We start from the raw sequence: 14797 nt of genomic DNA on the forward strand, positions 1-14797 counted from the left end.
GATTCCATCTAGGTGCAGCACATGCTGACATTCACATTTCTATCTAGATGCGATGCAAGCTAGGGTTCAGAATTCTAAGTGTGGTGCATGTTAAGAATAGAATACTATCTAGATGCGTCTCGAGCTAAAGTTAAGAGTCCTGAGTGTGGCACATGCTAACAGTCACATTTCTATCTAGATGCGACGCAAGCTAGGGTTCAGAATTCCATACGAGTGTGGCACATGCTAACAATCACATTTCTATCTAGATGCGACCCGAGCTAGGGTTCAGAATTCTAAGTGTGGTGCATGTTAAGAATAGAGTTTCTATCTACATGGAAAATATAACAAATGACATTCGTAAATCTGTCCTTTAATCAGTATGTCTTATTAGAACACAATGCTCAGACCAAAATGTGTTGCCACTAGGCCAACACATGTTTCAACCTTAAATACGGTCTTTCACAAGGCTGGGCTTTTACAATGAAATAACAGTGGAACAGAAATGACTGTCAATATTGATTACATGCGTTCATGTTCAAATCAAAGTAATCTGCAAAATTAAAAGAAGAATTGCACAGATAAGCAACACACAATGGGATGTATTCAAGAAGAGGCTAAGGGCCTGATCACAACTTTGGCGGTAACCCTTAAATCCGGCGGTAGCACTATTACCGCCGGATTTAAGGTTCCGCCAAATCAGGACTTCGGCGGATTTCGCCCCAGCTCTGAGCCCAGTGGGGAATGGGGCATTCCCGAATGGGCTCAATGGGGAATGGGGATTAACATTACCGCCGAACTCGTGATCCGGCGCTATTCGCGCCGGGGGTGTTCGGCGGTAGGGCTAATACCGCCGGCGGTAATACCGCCGGCGTTAATACCGCCGGCGTTACCGCCAAAGCCGTGATCAGGCCCTAAGTCTAGAGTAATCAATGTTGTGCCAAGTCAACTGATATCATTATTCATAGTGGATCCTATGTCAATGGCAATTATATAACTTCTAGTTTTTCGATCAAAACATGTGTATAGTCTTTGCCATTATTAAGAGATGAGAATCCAGAACTCCATGCTGTTATCTAGTGTTTGGTGGGCATTAGCCGATTAGTTACCCTATCAAAGTGTAGTTAGTTTGATGGTGAAATTTAGAATATATATATCACCGTGGTGGTTTTCAGTTTGAAAATACTCTCACCTATTTTCAAATTCATCATAAATATTCCCAGGTGTTTTGATGCAGCATTCAAATAATAGGCTTTAATGCTACAAATGGGCAAAAAGCATTTAGCTACTTTAACATCTATGCTGAGATAGAATGTCCTTTAAGCTATGATGCTAATGAATAGGAGATCTTACCTTTCCTCTGGGATCAGTAGTAATGCCTTAGAATTCAGGCTGTTCTCATTGGGTTACAAAGTTGTCATCTAATAGGAGTGAACTCCACTTTACATAGATCCACTGTGGATAAAAGTTATGCAGGTCAGTGTATTTATCCCCTAAATAGTGCACTATCCCGTATTAAGGTGCATTTTTAGAGAACTTACCCTTTGTGAGAAACCTGAGGGTATTCTTACTCCTACTCCTCTTCTATCCTCTACGCAGGTGGCCAGGAAAAGGCCATCGCTCTTGGATCATGATCATGGAGACAAGTGAGGGAGAATCACCTGGGTGGAGGGCCCTTGAATATTGAGAGTGAGATGCCTTCAGGTGAGACATGGTACCCCCCTTATCCTAATGTCAATCAACCTAGCTCTCACACAACCTTTTATGGGTTATTGTAGGTCAACTTCCCTTCTTCCATTCTTCCCCCTCTTGGGACACCTGATGGTACTGAGATGAGGAAGAGACAGCTAACAAGTATAAACACCACACACTCTGGATTAGTTGAAAGGGGGCGAAAAGAGGAAATAGGCAGGTTGAGGAAGAGGCTATTGCAGTAGTCAAGCCTAGAGAGAACCAGGACTCTGGAGACATTGAGCTTCTGGGTGAAGGTGAGGAAAGGTAGAATGCCCCTGAAGAGATGAAGCTGAAAATTGGACTTCATGGCAAAGTCCATGACGTGTGGAGAGAAAGAGAGGAAGGAGGCAAAGATGATCCCAAGGGTTTTTGCCTCGCATGTGGGTGAGGGGAGAGAACCCAAGGAGTCTGCCCAGAGAGTGGAGGGGAAACAAGGAATGAGCGTCCCAATGACAAGGATCTCTGTCTTACTGCCATTAAGACAGAGATCATTGGCAGAGCGCGATGCCTGAATAGCAGTCAGGCAGTCTGGTATGAGGTAGGAGGCGGAGGAGGAGGTAGGGGAAGGCAGCTTGAAAGAGAGCTGTATGCTGTCTGCATAACACTGGAAATGAGAGGAGAAATTGGAGATCGGGTATGCCAGATGGGCCAGGTAGATGTTGAAGAGCCAATGTCGATAGGATAGAGCCCTGAGGGATGCCACAGGTAGAGAGTGAGGTGGAGGAGAGAAAGGGACCCATTTGCACTTAAGGTCTGTTTGAAAGGAAGAAGGTCAGCAACACCAGAGCCCTGTCCGTGATGCCTAGGGTATCATGGAGACGGTTTGAGGATGGGGTGGTTGACTGTGTCCAAAGCAGAATAAAGATCGCGGAGGATCGAGAGGGAGTGTTAGAGTCCAGGTTAGAGAGTAGCTATTCACAGGTTTCCAGGAAAGAAGTTTCTGTGCCATTTCTGTGTGGAGGGTCAGTTGGGGGATGACCAGCTTCTCCATGAGTTTGCCCCAAAAAGGGGTAATGGAGATAGGGCAATAGTTAGCAGGCTAAAAGGGTCAGAAGACAGATTTTATTAGGAGAGGGTGCACAAGAGAGTGCTTAAGGGGTTGAGAGAAGGAGCCTGTGGCAAATGATTAGTTGCAGAGGTCGGCCAAATCTGGAGCGAGAGAGGCGATGTTGTCCTTGATGGTTCTGGAGGAGCAGGGGAGCACCTGCTCAGTGGAGACCTTACAGCGGACAACTCTAGAGATCTCATCTGGTGCAATGGAGAGAGAGGGTAGTATGGGGGCACAGGGAGGCATGGGGGTGAGAAAAGGGTGGGGGTGGGAGGGGGCAGATGACAGAGAGGATAGGATGTCAAAGGTTTTGGAGGAAAAGTGGGCGGTCAGTGCAGAGCAGAGGGCCTGAGAGGCAGGAGGAGAGTAGGAGACTGCGGTAGGATTGGCAAGTTCCTAGCGGATTTTAAAGTGTTCAGCCGTGTTATTTGTGGCTCCAGAGATGTGAGCTTTGACATGAGCGCACTTCTTGGAGCAGATGGAGAGACCGTATTACCTTTGGAGTAGGCATCAGGCCAGTTTCTCGGAGGATGAGCTAGAAGTCTGCCAGTTATGCTCTGCAGCTTTGCACTTGCATTTCAAAGTGGCTTAGTCTGAGTCATACCAAGAGTTGCATTTGGAAGCAGGCTTCATGCAGATCCTCATGACACGTGCAAGGATGTCCATGGTGTTAGAGATAGGGAGAGGTTAGTTAGAATAGAGTCAGAAGAAGAGTCCAATGAAGGGGGTGGAGGAGCGATGAAGGAGGCAAAAGCAGCGACTGACACGCGCTTCATCGGTCGAATGACGGAGCAGGGCACTGGCAATGCAGGCGGTGGAGTCTGGGGGAGGTCATGGAGGGAGGAGAGTGGTCAGACCAGGAGAGAGGGGTACTGAGAGGGTTGGAGAGAGGGATGTCTGTTGAGATGAGACCTTCCAAGGTTTGCCAGGCAGAGTGGGTTGGGCAAGAGAGAAGGATAGTGAGGGAAAGAGTGTTGTAGAGGTCGCCAAAGAGAACAGTGGCCACGTTAGAGGAGTCGAGATGGATGTTGAAATCCCCAAGGAGGTTTGGGGGCGGAGGCAAGAAGAGAGGAGGACGGGTCGGCGCATTCTGAGAGGGAGAGGGAGGTTGGTCTGGGGGGCAATAGCGAGAGTGAGAAAGTAGGCGAGACAGACAGCCTGCAGACAAGGCTTTTAAAGGATGAGTAGGTTTGAGTGGGGATGATTGAGGCTGGGACCCACTCAGGGAAGATCAGAGTCACTCCACCACCAGACCCAGAGGGCCTGGGATTGGATAGGATCTTGTAGCCCTGAGGGAGAAGAGTGTCAAAGGCTGTCATGCAGCTCGCCTTGAACCACGTCTCAGAGCAAGGACGTCAAAGTCAAGGTCTTCAAGGAGGTGACAGATGTCAGAGGAGTGTTTGATAGCAGAGCGAGAATTGAGGGTAGCGAAGTGAAGCTGGTTGCCCCCTTCAAAAAATGTGCGAGAGGGGGGCACGTGGTGGGGTGCCACCATTGGGGGGAGCAAGAGGGAAGGATGAGGGAAGGAGGGGTGAAAGGGAGAGAGTGGGAAGTTGAAGAGAAAAGGACGATGCATGTCAAGAAAGAGGAGATTGGGCTGAGAGCCCTGGGCCATCATAGTGCCATTATGATGGACATTAATGGTGCATTTGGAAGATGCAAAGTGAGCCAAGAGCACTTCCCATCTGGTGTCGCCAGTAATGGGAGAGAAGGAGAAAGGGGATAGGACAGAAACCATTTCCAGAGGTAGAATGTCAGTGATTGTCTGGAGAAAGCATTGATGTAGGTGTCTGCGATGGGCAGACCAGGGTTGGATCTCAGGAGTGCCTTTTTTAGATTCTTGCTTCCAGACTTTGAGAGAGCGAGGATAGGAGATGGAGAAGCACAATCCAACAATAGAGTCTCACCAGGCGGCCAAGCAGACCGAAATCAGTGGGTATACTGGAAGTGCCCAGAATTACAGAACATCAACAAATTGGTAAGCACACCTGAATTTCGAGAGCACTCAAAAGCAATACAAAATGGTGGGTGCCCAGTTGGAAGCATATCTGAATTCGAATTTAGCAGAAAGCACTCAAAAGCAGTATTAAATGATGGGGCACAGTAGAAAGCACACCAGAGAAAAGAAATAGTTATGCATTATTTGATTTTCTTTTTTCTTTTGCAGCAGGGCATTTAGTGAGCAGTAGAGAAGCAGTCAGTGTGAGGCACATCACGATACATAGTTCTGGTGAAGAGATTAGAGATTACATGTTAGACAGGTAGGAAAATGAGCAGGCAGCAGTTTGAGGAGTCATATGTCAAGGAAGGTGGGTGGACCAATGAGATACATCATTGCTTACCAGGGCAATTGAAGTCAAGATTATGTTCTTGGTCAGAGTGTGCAGAGGACCAAGTCCATATGAAACCATTAGGAGTTATGCTGAGTAGCTGCAGGCAGAGGTGCTCTCTCCAGCTCCAGGCAGGCCAGACAGGGGCCTCTGTGAGTGGGCCGGCTCCTGGTAGGCCAAGAAGAGAGGCCTCACAGCCGATCGGGCGCGCAAGCAGCAGGCTCCATGGCAACTTCAGGAGGTACTCCGGTGCCTAAGGTAAGGGTGGCCATATTTGAAAAGTAAAAGGCAGCCGTGAAATAAGTTTGAGGATATAACCCCATGCGCTTTCTTGATTTTAAATAATGCGGGCTGAATGGAAAACGTAGCGCAGCATTGCTTGGCGGTGTTGAGGCCAGCTGATACTAATTTAATAGCACAAAGGTGGGCAAAGCAGCCAGCAAGGGGTTTTACCTCGTAGAGATGTAGACATTAAGTAAAAGGAAGTCGCCCTGAATCGGCGTGATGGTAGGGGGAGTGGGGCAGGCCAGTGATCTCCTCATCGCGTTGATGTAGGAGAACCTCTGCAGTGAGCTCTTTCTCATCCCCTTTGCCTGTTTGTGTTCCTGCAGGCTCTGCTGGGAAATACCGCTCACTCCTTTTGCCAATTCAATGTTATTTCTGTAGTTCTGCAAGGAGCTCTTGCTCTACTGTTTGCATGTATGATTTCTGTTGCTGTAAGCTGCTCTTCAGGGACCTCCCACTCATGGCTTGTGTTTCTGTAAATTCTAATGTGAGTTCCCTGTAAACCCATGTAGCTCTATGACTTGTGTTACTCTGTACCCCTCAAGAAGCTCACATTAACCCATGTGCCTCTGTGAGGAGGTGATAATCTACGCTCTGCAGTATCCCCCCCCTTCACCAGCACTTTTATCACTTCTGTAGTCATAAGCACAGTGGAGCAGCTTCTCTCTCCACCAGACATATCTGTACTGAGTTTTAAGTGTAATCTGAAGATGAATGCCTTTTTGTATGAGACGTGATGGATGGACTCCCACTAAGTCAGGCTTATTACATTTTTTTTTCTTCCTTGCAGCTTACGAAATACAGGGAACACTTAGATATTCACAATGCAGAGGAACGGCGGGAGTTTTTAAAAACCAAGTGCATCGGGTAGGTTGTTGGAGCTGTCTCTGCATCCCCAGAGTGTGCGTGCAAGCTTTGGAAGGGATAGTGAAGAAATCGCTGATGTCTGAGGACACAGCTAGAAACTCAGCCAGAGCAAGTGTTTCCTTGATGTGTCTTCCGCCTTCAGAAGCAATATTCGGACGTCTCTGGGTGAATGCAGCGATACAATCCTCGTCAGGGTGTAGTCTCATTTGAAGCTATCCGACCTGCTTCTGTAGCCTAGACATCCATAACATCTCGTAAAGTCTTGGCTGCTTATCAGCAGCTTTCAAACTTAGTTAAAGGGGGACTGTACTTTTTAATTGAGGAATCCATCCTGGGTACTCTGGGTACAGACACAGGTCTGGCCTGAGTTTGAAGGCTCTTGCAATGCCATTTTTCTGCTTTCTGAAGGTCACATTTTATTTTGGTCGATTTCGTGCGAGCCTCAAAGCAGAAAAGGCACATGACTGAGGCATTTATTTTTTTTATTCGGGGGGGGTTCCCCACCCCTTCGATTTAGAAAGACTGCTCTGTGCGGTCACAGAAAAAGGTCTTTTGTCCAAATACTCTTGCAAGACAATGATGCCTATGTTTGCAGGGTGTTGGGATTCTCTGCATGCACACAGCACATCATTTTCTTAATTGCTAATGGTTAGTGGCAAATGCCTGAGGGTGTCAAAGGGAAGGCACAGAGCTGTAGTCTTTTAAGAAGGTCCAGAGGTGGTCATGCAAAAGACCCTGTTAGGTAGTGTTCTTAACCTTGCATGGTGAAGCAGAAGATGCAGGGCTTGAGTGTTCTATGAAAGTGTGATGTAAAATATGTGCTCCTGGGTGGACTGCCTCTAGAAGGCTCTGACTATGTCATGGAGAAGGTACAGGACTTTGAAGGTTTGATGAATTCTCAGTACTGTCCTGTTCTTAGGTAAAAGGATATTATGAAGATGGCACAATACTGTAATGTCTTTAGGTCGGGAGCATGCGATCGACAAGGTGCAGGGCTGTACCGACGTTACGTCTAGAATATGTGATATAGAAGGATAAAGGCTTTCATGTCCCTGGTCCCTGGGGAGTGTGTCATGAAATGCAAATGTCTAGTCTTCTTGTAATCAGACCGTGTGATCTTGTAGATGTAGGGCTGTAGTCTTTTCAATTTTCCTCAGGATGTGATGGATACTTTACAGGGCTGTAGTGTTTTCAGATTTGAAGGATGTGATTAAGAAGGAGCTGGTCACTTAAGGTTCCTTGTTGATCAGAAGGTATAAGTATGTTCTGTATTAGAAAGAATGCTGTTGCTACACATTACGGACTGTGGAATGTATTTGTTTGTACTGATACATATGTTTTTTGCTTCTGGTCAGGTTACCTTTTTTGGCAGAGGATGCAGCTCATGTACAGGACCATTATACGTTACTGGAGCGACAGATTATCATTGAGGTATGCATCCCAGTCCTGTTCCTTCACTCTTATTATGAACTGGTGCAGTATTCATCTCTCTGCAGATCTCCACATGTATAGTGCCTATGCTTTAAATATGCAAACTGGTTTCCGATTAACAAATTCCTCCTTTGAAATGCAAACCTAAATGATATTGAAAGAAATATACATATTTGCCCAGCTGACACTCCTAAGAACATTAGGAACTTCCATGCATAAATGGCAAAGTGCGCTCTAAGTTTGAATCCTACTCGAATGATATATTAATGTGTTTCTTTTATCTTTGCCCATAGTGCTATGCGTAAAACCGGTCATTTTAGCTGATGTGCTTTTAGCATTGTGGGTCCTAGGTGCAAATGTATGCCCCCTCCACTGTGCCCATCTGCGCCACTTCTTGTTCCCCAGGTTTAGTCATCGGATCCTCCCTCTGCGTGATCCTCTAAGGACCTTCTTCTAATAGCCTTTGAGTCTGACTCTGAGCTTCTTAAACACTTCAATCGAAACCATGTGCCCGTAGTCACTTCTCTGACTGTATCTGAATGTTTTTCATGCTATGCATATTTTTCCCTCAAAAGCCTATGCTTTAATCAGCCACAACTACACTTGGTTAAGGATGGCAGGCACCACTGTGAAAGTTGGCAGCGCAGTTACTGATTGTGAGCAGACAAAATCCGGGAGTCAGAGTGTGCAAGATGAAATGTGGGAAAAGTAGTGAAAGGGGAATGATCATGCAAATAAGTAAAACACATAAAGGGAAATAGTTGAAGAAAATAGTGCAATAGAAAATGTAAGAAAATAGAGTGCTATGAGAAAACAGGAGAGAGTGGAGGAAAAAAGCCTGGATAATGAATAGAGGGAGAATGTGGCAGGAAAACAGAAACTGTGTGAGGAGTAAATAATAGCAAAAGATGAGCCAACGGGGAAGAAGTGATTCTCCATGCTGCCTCTGCAATGCGTTCAAAGTTGTGGAAGAGGGCTTCAGGATTTTGTCCCTCCAGAAAGGTATGTGGCAGAGTCACAGGTGGCAGTAGTGTTCGACTTTGTAGTTGACCCATGAGAGTTGGACATCCTGTCAACAGCCTTTTCAATGGGTAGCCAAAGTTGGCACTTCTCCCTCAACTGAGGCCCCCAGTCACAGCGTTTCACCTTCCATATGCATCTTGGCGAGACTCCAGGAGGCTGGTCCCCCTACTGCCGGCGTCTGTGACCTTTGGAACACTAGATGTTTGGGACTACGAATCTCATCATCCCTAGCCAGTATAGTAAAGTAGAATATCATGGGAGTAGTAGTCCAATACATCTAGAAAGTTGTGGTGTGCAGACACATGTCCGATTGGATATGACCCCTGTTTTTTCACAATAGTGTCCCTCGGGAAGCGGGTGGGATTGTCTGAAGATACTGGTTACTTGGATGGTTTAGTTCCACCTGCTCTTTCTGGCTATCACTAAATTTATGTTTTTGTATTCTTTCATGAGGATTTTGGGTCTGTTCAGGCTCTCATTTGAGGAGATGGTCCATAGAGATGGCTTCTGTGCCTGCCCCCTTCCAGGAAACTGGGACCAAAAAGGGTAACTCAGGGTTCCTGCCCGGGTCATCGTCCTCTGGCTCGGGGTGACACCAGCTCCCTGAGCCAGAACCATCTCCAGATACCACAGTAAGGTGGGGTTAACCCAAAATTTGGAAGTTTCATTATTCAATAATCTCTAGACGTATACATTGCTCTGAGTTTTCCCAGCTGCACCAACTCTCCCAAAGGCATATATTGGTTGCCCTTTAAATGTAAACACAGCTCTTGTATCTTGTGTGTTGGTCTTTATGCTTGCCATTACACAGACTATCCCTCGTGGTTAGTCTAGTGTGAAGGAATCATGAAGTAAAACACAGACAACAGATTAAACTTTCTAAACAAAGTTTTATTTATCTTAAATGTCAGGATGGAGTAAGGCCTAACTTGCCCTATGCTAAGGTGGGATTTCCCTACCTAAGGAAAAGTAAGGATAGTCTGTGTCAGTGAGTTCAACTCAAAGGTTTGTGTCCAAAACCTATACTTGCCCTCACAACTAACTCTATACAATGTGTAGGGATGTCAGCAGCAAAAGAAATAGTGTTCAAAATAAAGTTCTGGGCTTCTTCCAGCTCCTGGCTTGTTTTCAGCCTCCCCTTCCCCAAGTTCAAAACAGTTTCAAACAGGGCTTGTGCGAACACCCCTCCCAAACCCCCCCCCCCCCACCCAAGAGTTCAAAAACAGTTCCAAAAGGGCCTTGGGGTTCCCTTCCCCAAGAGTTCAACACAATTCACAAAGTCGTGTTGTTCGCTTCCCCAAAAAGTGAGCTCTTCCGGCATCAAAAATACAATCCGTTCAAATCTCCTAGCTTTTCAAAACAGTTCCAGTTCAGTTTTTAAACTTCCAGTCTTATCAACAGTTCACATAGATATCCTTCTTTCTCATTAACTTCAGCAATTGTTATCAAATACAGCTTCTTTATATTTGCTTTCTTTGGCTCTTTTCAAGCAGAGGTCACTCGGTCTAGGTGCAGTTGTCGGGCCACACGATCCACCCATTATAAGTCACACATATGATGACCCTTGGCACTTTCTTGTACTTCTGTATTCCTTTTGATTCTCCTTTGCCATCTCTTGGCTTGGCCACAACTTGTGTCTCCCACAGCTTTGTATCTTTGGCCCACAGTTATTTTATATTGTTCTTGGCAGTCTTTCGGCTGTGCCACAACTTCTATCTCATACAACCATATTCTCCTTAGTAGTCTTGCAGGCTTTGCCACAACTGGTATCTCACACAGCTACATTTTCATTGGCAGACTTTTGGTTTTGCCATAACAGGTATATCATCCAGCCAGATTCTCACTCTGTGGTGTTCACGCTTTTCCCCACCACCTTGCTTTCACATTACTGATAGTGCTCATTACTTGCTTTTCATGTTATTCATAAATGCTGATCACTTGCTTTTGTCTATTGGTGTGTTTTAACCTGCTCATCACATCTTTCCTTTAGTTTGGTATTCAATATTACTTGTTGCACTCTCAAAAGTACTTATACCACTTTGCAGCATGTTCGGCATTCAAAAACCCTTAAATTTGTGTGTTACCTTTCTTACACTCACCAGTAGGCTATTGCTCCTTCCGGCGTCCGGTTTCTCCTTCCCAGCTTCCTTGCACTCAGCTTGTTCCTCACGTGAGCCCTAGCGAGCGGCGCTCGCCGTCCTTGAATCTTGCTGCGCGTTCTGCTCTTTCACAGTGGAAGCGGCCAGCGGCGCTTGGGGGAATATGGGTGTCCCACGGCTCCTGCTGTGGACACCGCGGAAGGCGGACTGCTGGCTTCTCAACCCTCTCGCGGCCAGTCTTGACCCCGACGTCTCTTGCCTGCTCAGCCTGGCTTATTTCCAGCCAGTTCCTCTCTAGCCTGCTGCACTTCTGTTAGCCGCGTTCTTCTCTCCAGGCCGTCTCTCCCCAGGTCAGTTCTCTCCAGGCAAGTTCCGCCTCATAACTGGGTGGTCCTTCCTTTTATACACCTGAAACTGGTTAAATGGTTGTAGGTGCAAATCCTTCACCTCAGTTGCCTGACCATAGTTAGGCCTATTAACTGGACATGCCTGGCGAATTACAATTGTACTGCTGCACATTCCTCTTCCTCGTCGCAGTACCAAAGTGGTGTGAATGAATGGAAGTGTGAATAGCTCCCAGGTGTTTCTTCCTCGTGCCAGTCTTAAAGTGAAATGGTTGTGGGACGTTTTGTGTGTATGAAAGAGGCTAAGACTGACAATAGGCTATAAAGAAAGGTGAAATCTGGGGTGCCTTTTGATAAGGCAAAGGGGGATACCATGTCTCACCCAAAGACATCCTCTCCCAACTCCCCACGTTTCCTCCACCCAGGTGATCCTCCCTTGCTTCTCCACCCCCAGGGTCAGGATCCAAGATCAATGGCCTTTCCCTGGCCACCCGAGCAGAGGATGCCAGGGGAAAGTAAGTGAGGACAACCTCAGGTTCCTCACACTACCTAATCTCTATTGTATTCAAAAAATAATTTTATTTGTCATTTGAAGCTTTTATCTTTATTTTTAAACACTTAGAGCTGCAAGTGTCCCCCACACAAGATGCAAAATGCAAGTAAATTAGAATATGGGTGTTGGGGATGGAGTCACCGTGCTCAGGGGCAGCGAAGATAGTTTTTGCATGCATTTTTTATACAGCTGATTTGGCACTGGTGAATAAAGGGGAGAATATACTTACAAGCCCAGCAATTCCAGGAGTGGAATTGCCTGGCAGATGCCTTCAGCCCGCATATTCTTCATGAGCATGAACGGGAAGTGAGTAAACATAGACCAATATTTGCCCAGTGGGAAGCACTGGACAAGCCTTGTACAAACCTAAAAGGCCCCAACTTTGCATCCAGATACCCGGAAACAGGGTCTCTTGTCAATGCCTTGTGGATGACAAGGTCGGGGACGTTTTCGTACACCTTTCTGCCATACTTCCCATACACAGGGTGGTGCACGAGCATCTAAACGCAACTCTCATCCTGATCGTTCCAACAAGGGCACTGCACGTGTTGTACCCACCCTTGCTGCACACAGCAGATGAACCCTGAGTCAAGTTGCGTTCAGTTCAGAATCTGTCAAGACATCAATATAGATCGCACACACACTTCCATAATCACAGAATTTGGCAGATTGACTCCTGAAGTCATGGAGTTTGGCCATTTAAATTTGCCTCAAAGGTGCATGGCATGCAAACCAAACTCTGGCACATGCTGCTTCTACAAATGGAAGAAGCTTGTCATTTGGTGCAACACGCATATCAGCCCAGTGCAATGCACTGCAGCGGGTGTGGTGAAATATTACCTTAACCTACTAGACTTTGGGCTTGTGCACAGTTCACTAAAGGTACACAGCAGCACTGGTTGCATACACTTCATCACAGCATAATGTGACATGGTAGGAGTTCCCAGTGGTTAACGCCTTCATGAATAGGAACAAAAGAATACACTCACTCATCTCAGTCCCAGGAGCAGGCTAATGCAATCCAAATTTGTATCAAATCACAAATGCATGCTTAAGCATCTTACTTATAATGTGGCCTGCTTGTCCCTGTCACCTCTATCAGCAATGTCCATGATCGGCAAGGCACTGTTGGTACATGGGCCCTTTGTAGCTCATCTACCGACAGTGCTTTTCCTGAACAAGGATGCATAGGTTTTTCTGGATGTGATTGCACAGTCTGACTGTCTGCAATCCTCTGGCTGGAATCCACATCCCCAGAGATTTCCCAGGAGAATGCACATGAAATTTGTGTTCAGCTAGCACTGGTAGTAGGCTCCCAGAGTTTGAATGGTACGTGTGTATGTGATTAGTAGTTAGGGCTACTATCTACCTTCTGGTTTTTGATAAAAACGGACACTATGCACCAGCCAAATGTTAGGATTTGATCTGGAAGGACCTTAGGAGATGACTGGCTATGCGCATCCGTGGAAGCTCTACACCAGCATCTCAAGAAGCTCTGCAAATTTGACAGCTAAATTCTGCCTCTCTATTGACCAGAAGGACCAGTGTCTGGTGCTTATTTCCTCTGATTCATTGGGGGCAACTGGAACCATTCTCCAGGCAGCATTTTTGTAGTTCTTCACCTTGCATGGCTTACCTGCGCTGCTTGAACTCTGCAACCAAGCACTGCATTCTCCTGCCGTCCCAGAATGAATGTCTCATGTGATGAATCTGATGATGTCATCACTCCTTTCCCAGGGATAGCCTCCGCATGTGGCCAGGAAATGGCAGCAGCTCCCTGATCCTGACATGGAGTGGGGTGGATATTTGAGGGAGGACTACTTGGGGAGGCGAACCTCAGGGGCGGGGGGTTTGGAGGACATCATCAGGTGAGACATGGTATCCCCCTTTACATTTTAGGGATATTCCCTCCTTTCCCCATTTCCTGATGGCATACTGCCATGATCCCTTCCACAACTTGCCAAGTCTACTGACAGTACTCGTCAATATCAAATAATAAACAAAATGAACAAAGTGACTGAGACAAGGAAGAGGCAAGGAGCAATGATGATTACTCCCAATGAGAACCAACACCACCAGTCTAGTAGAATACCAGAGAATGAAAAGTATGGAGTTCGTCTTCTTCTTCATCCGGGTGCAGCTTGATGACTCGACGGGAACGGGAGATCCGACTGGATAGATTCTGCTGGAGAAACCCAGCTGTGGTGAGGTCAGATGAAAAGATAGACCGGGAGTATTGTGGCTGGCGGCAGCGCAGAAGACGGAGCAGCATGGCAGAGCAAGAAGGCAGCCTGGTGAGCGACATTCCTAGAGAACCTCCGTGGAGGCTGTGGCAAGGTGAAAGGAAGCAAACTGTGCTTCCTGACAGCCGAGGGAGCTGGGACGCTGACCGAGGACTGAACACCAGCTGGAGGTGCCCCTGCAGGGTTAGAGAGAGCCACGAGAGCGGAGAAGCACCTGATTCGGAGTCAGACAGCGAGAGAGCAAGAAAGCAATCGGTGAGGCCAGGGAAAGGGTTGGGACACCAATGCACTGTTGAGCATGGCATAGGGTGCCCAGGACAGTGGGACTGGGGTCAGGGACCCACAGTATGAACTTGGGGAAGACCAAGTAGGCAAACAAAAGGAGCATTGTGTGCATAAAGAAAGTCCTGGAAGGAGAGTAAACCAGGCAAAGCAAAGTGTGTGAAGTGAATGGCGGTGAATCTGGAAAGGGACCTGGCAGGAGAGTATGCCAGGTGTCTTGTGAGTCTGGGACCTGCACCCAAATTGCATCAAGGAAGTATATGAGAGCACCTAGCAGGAGAGTATACCAGGTATCAGAGAAGCACAAGGAAGATGCATGCCCTTTGGATCGTGGAATTACATTGAATGTGGAAAAGACCTGGGGAAGGAAGTCATTTTCCAGTAAGTGAATTGCGACACCAAGAGGAGGGGGTTAGCCTCTTGGGCTGCAAAGAACTTGGTTATTCTTTTTGAACTTTTGTTTTGGTGGAGAGAAAACCGGGCCATTGAGTCATTCTCTGTAACGGTTGACATTACGCTATTTCAAACCTTTGTTGGATTTATACCTTTTTGTTGAACTCACACTTTTCAAACCGGAGA

The 14797-nt window shown here is 46.7% G+C and overlaps 1 protein-coding gene across 1 annotated transcript in view; it reads left to right on the forward strand.

Moving 5' to 3' along the window:
- Positions 1–14797, forward strand: part of VIPAS39 (VPS33B interacting protein, apical-basolateral polarity regulator, spe-39 homolog) — a 375619-nt gene that overhangs the window by 242652 nt on the left and 118170 nt on the right. The window contains exons 12-13 of the mRNA XM_069637994.1: positions 6167–6243; positions 7599–7674. Coding sequence (XP_069494095.1) covers positions 6167–6243; positions 7599–7674 — 153 coding nt within the window. The remainder of the gene's footprint in view (positions 1–6166; positions 6244–7598; positions 7675–14797) is intronic.

Source organism: Ambystoma mexicanum, chromosome 14 (genome assembly GCF_040938575.1).
Source record: "Ambystoma mexicanum isolate Mex_15411 chromosome 14, UKY_AmexF1_1, whole genome shotgun sequence".
NCBI lineage: Eukaryota > Metazoa > Chordata > Amphibia > Caudata > Ambystomatidae > Ambystoma > Ambystoma mexicanum.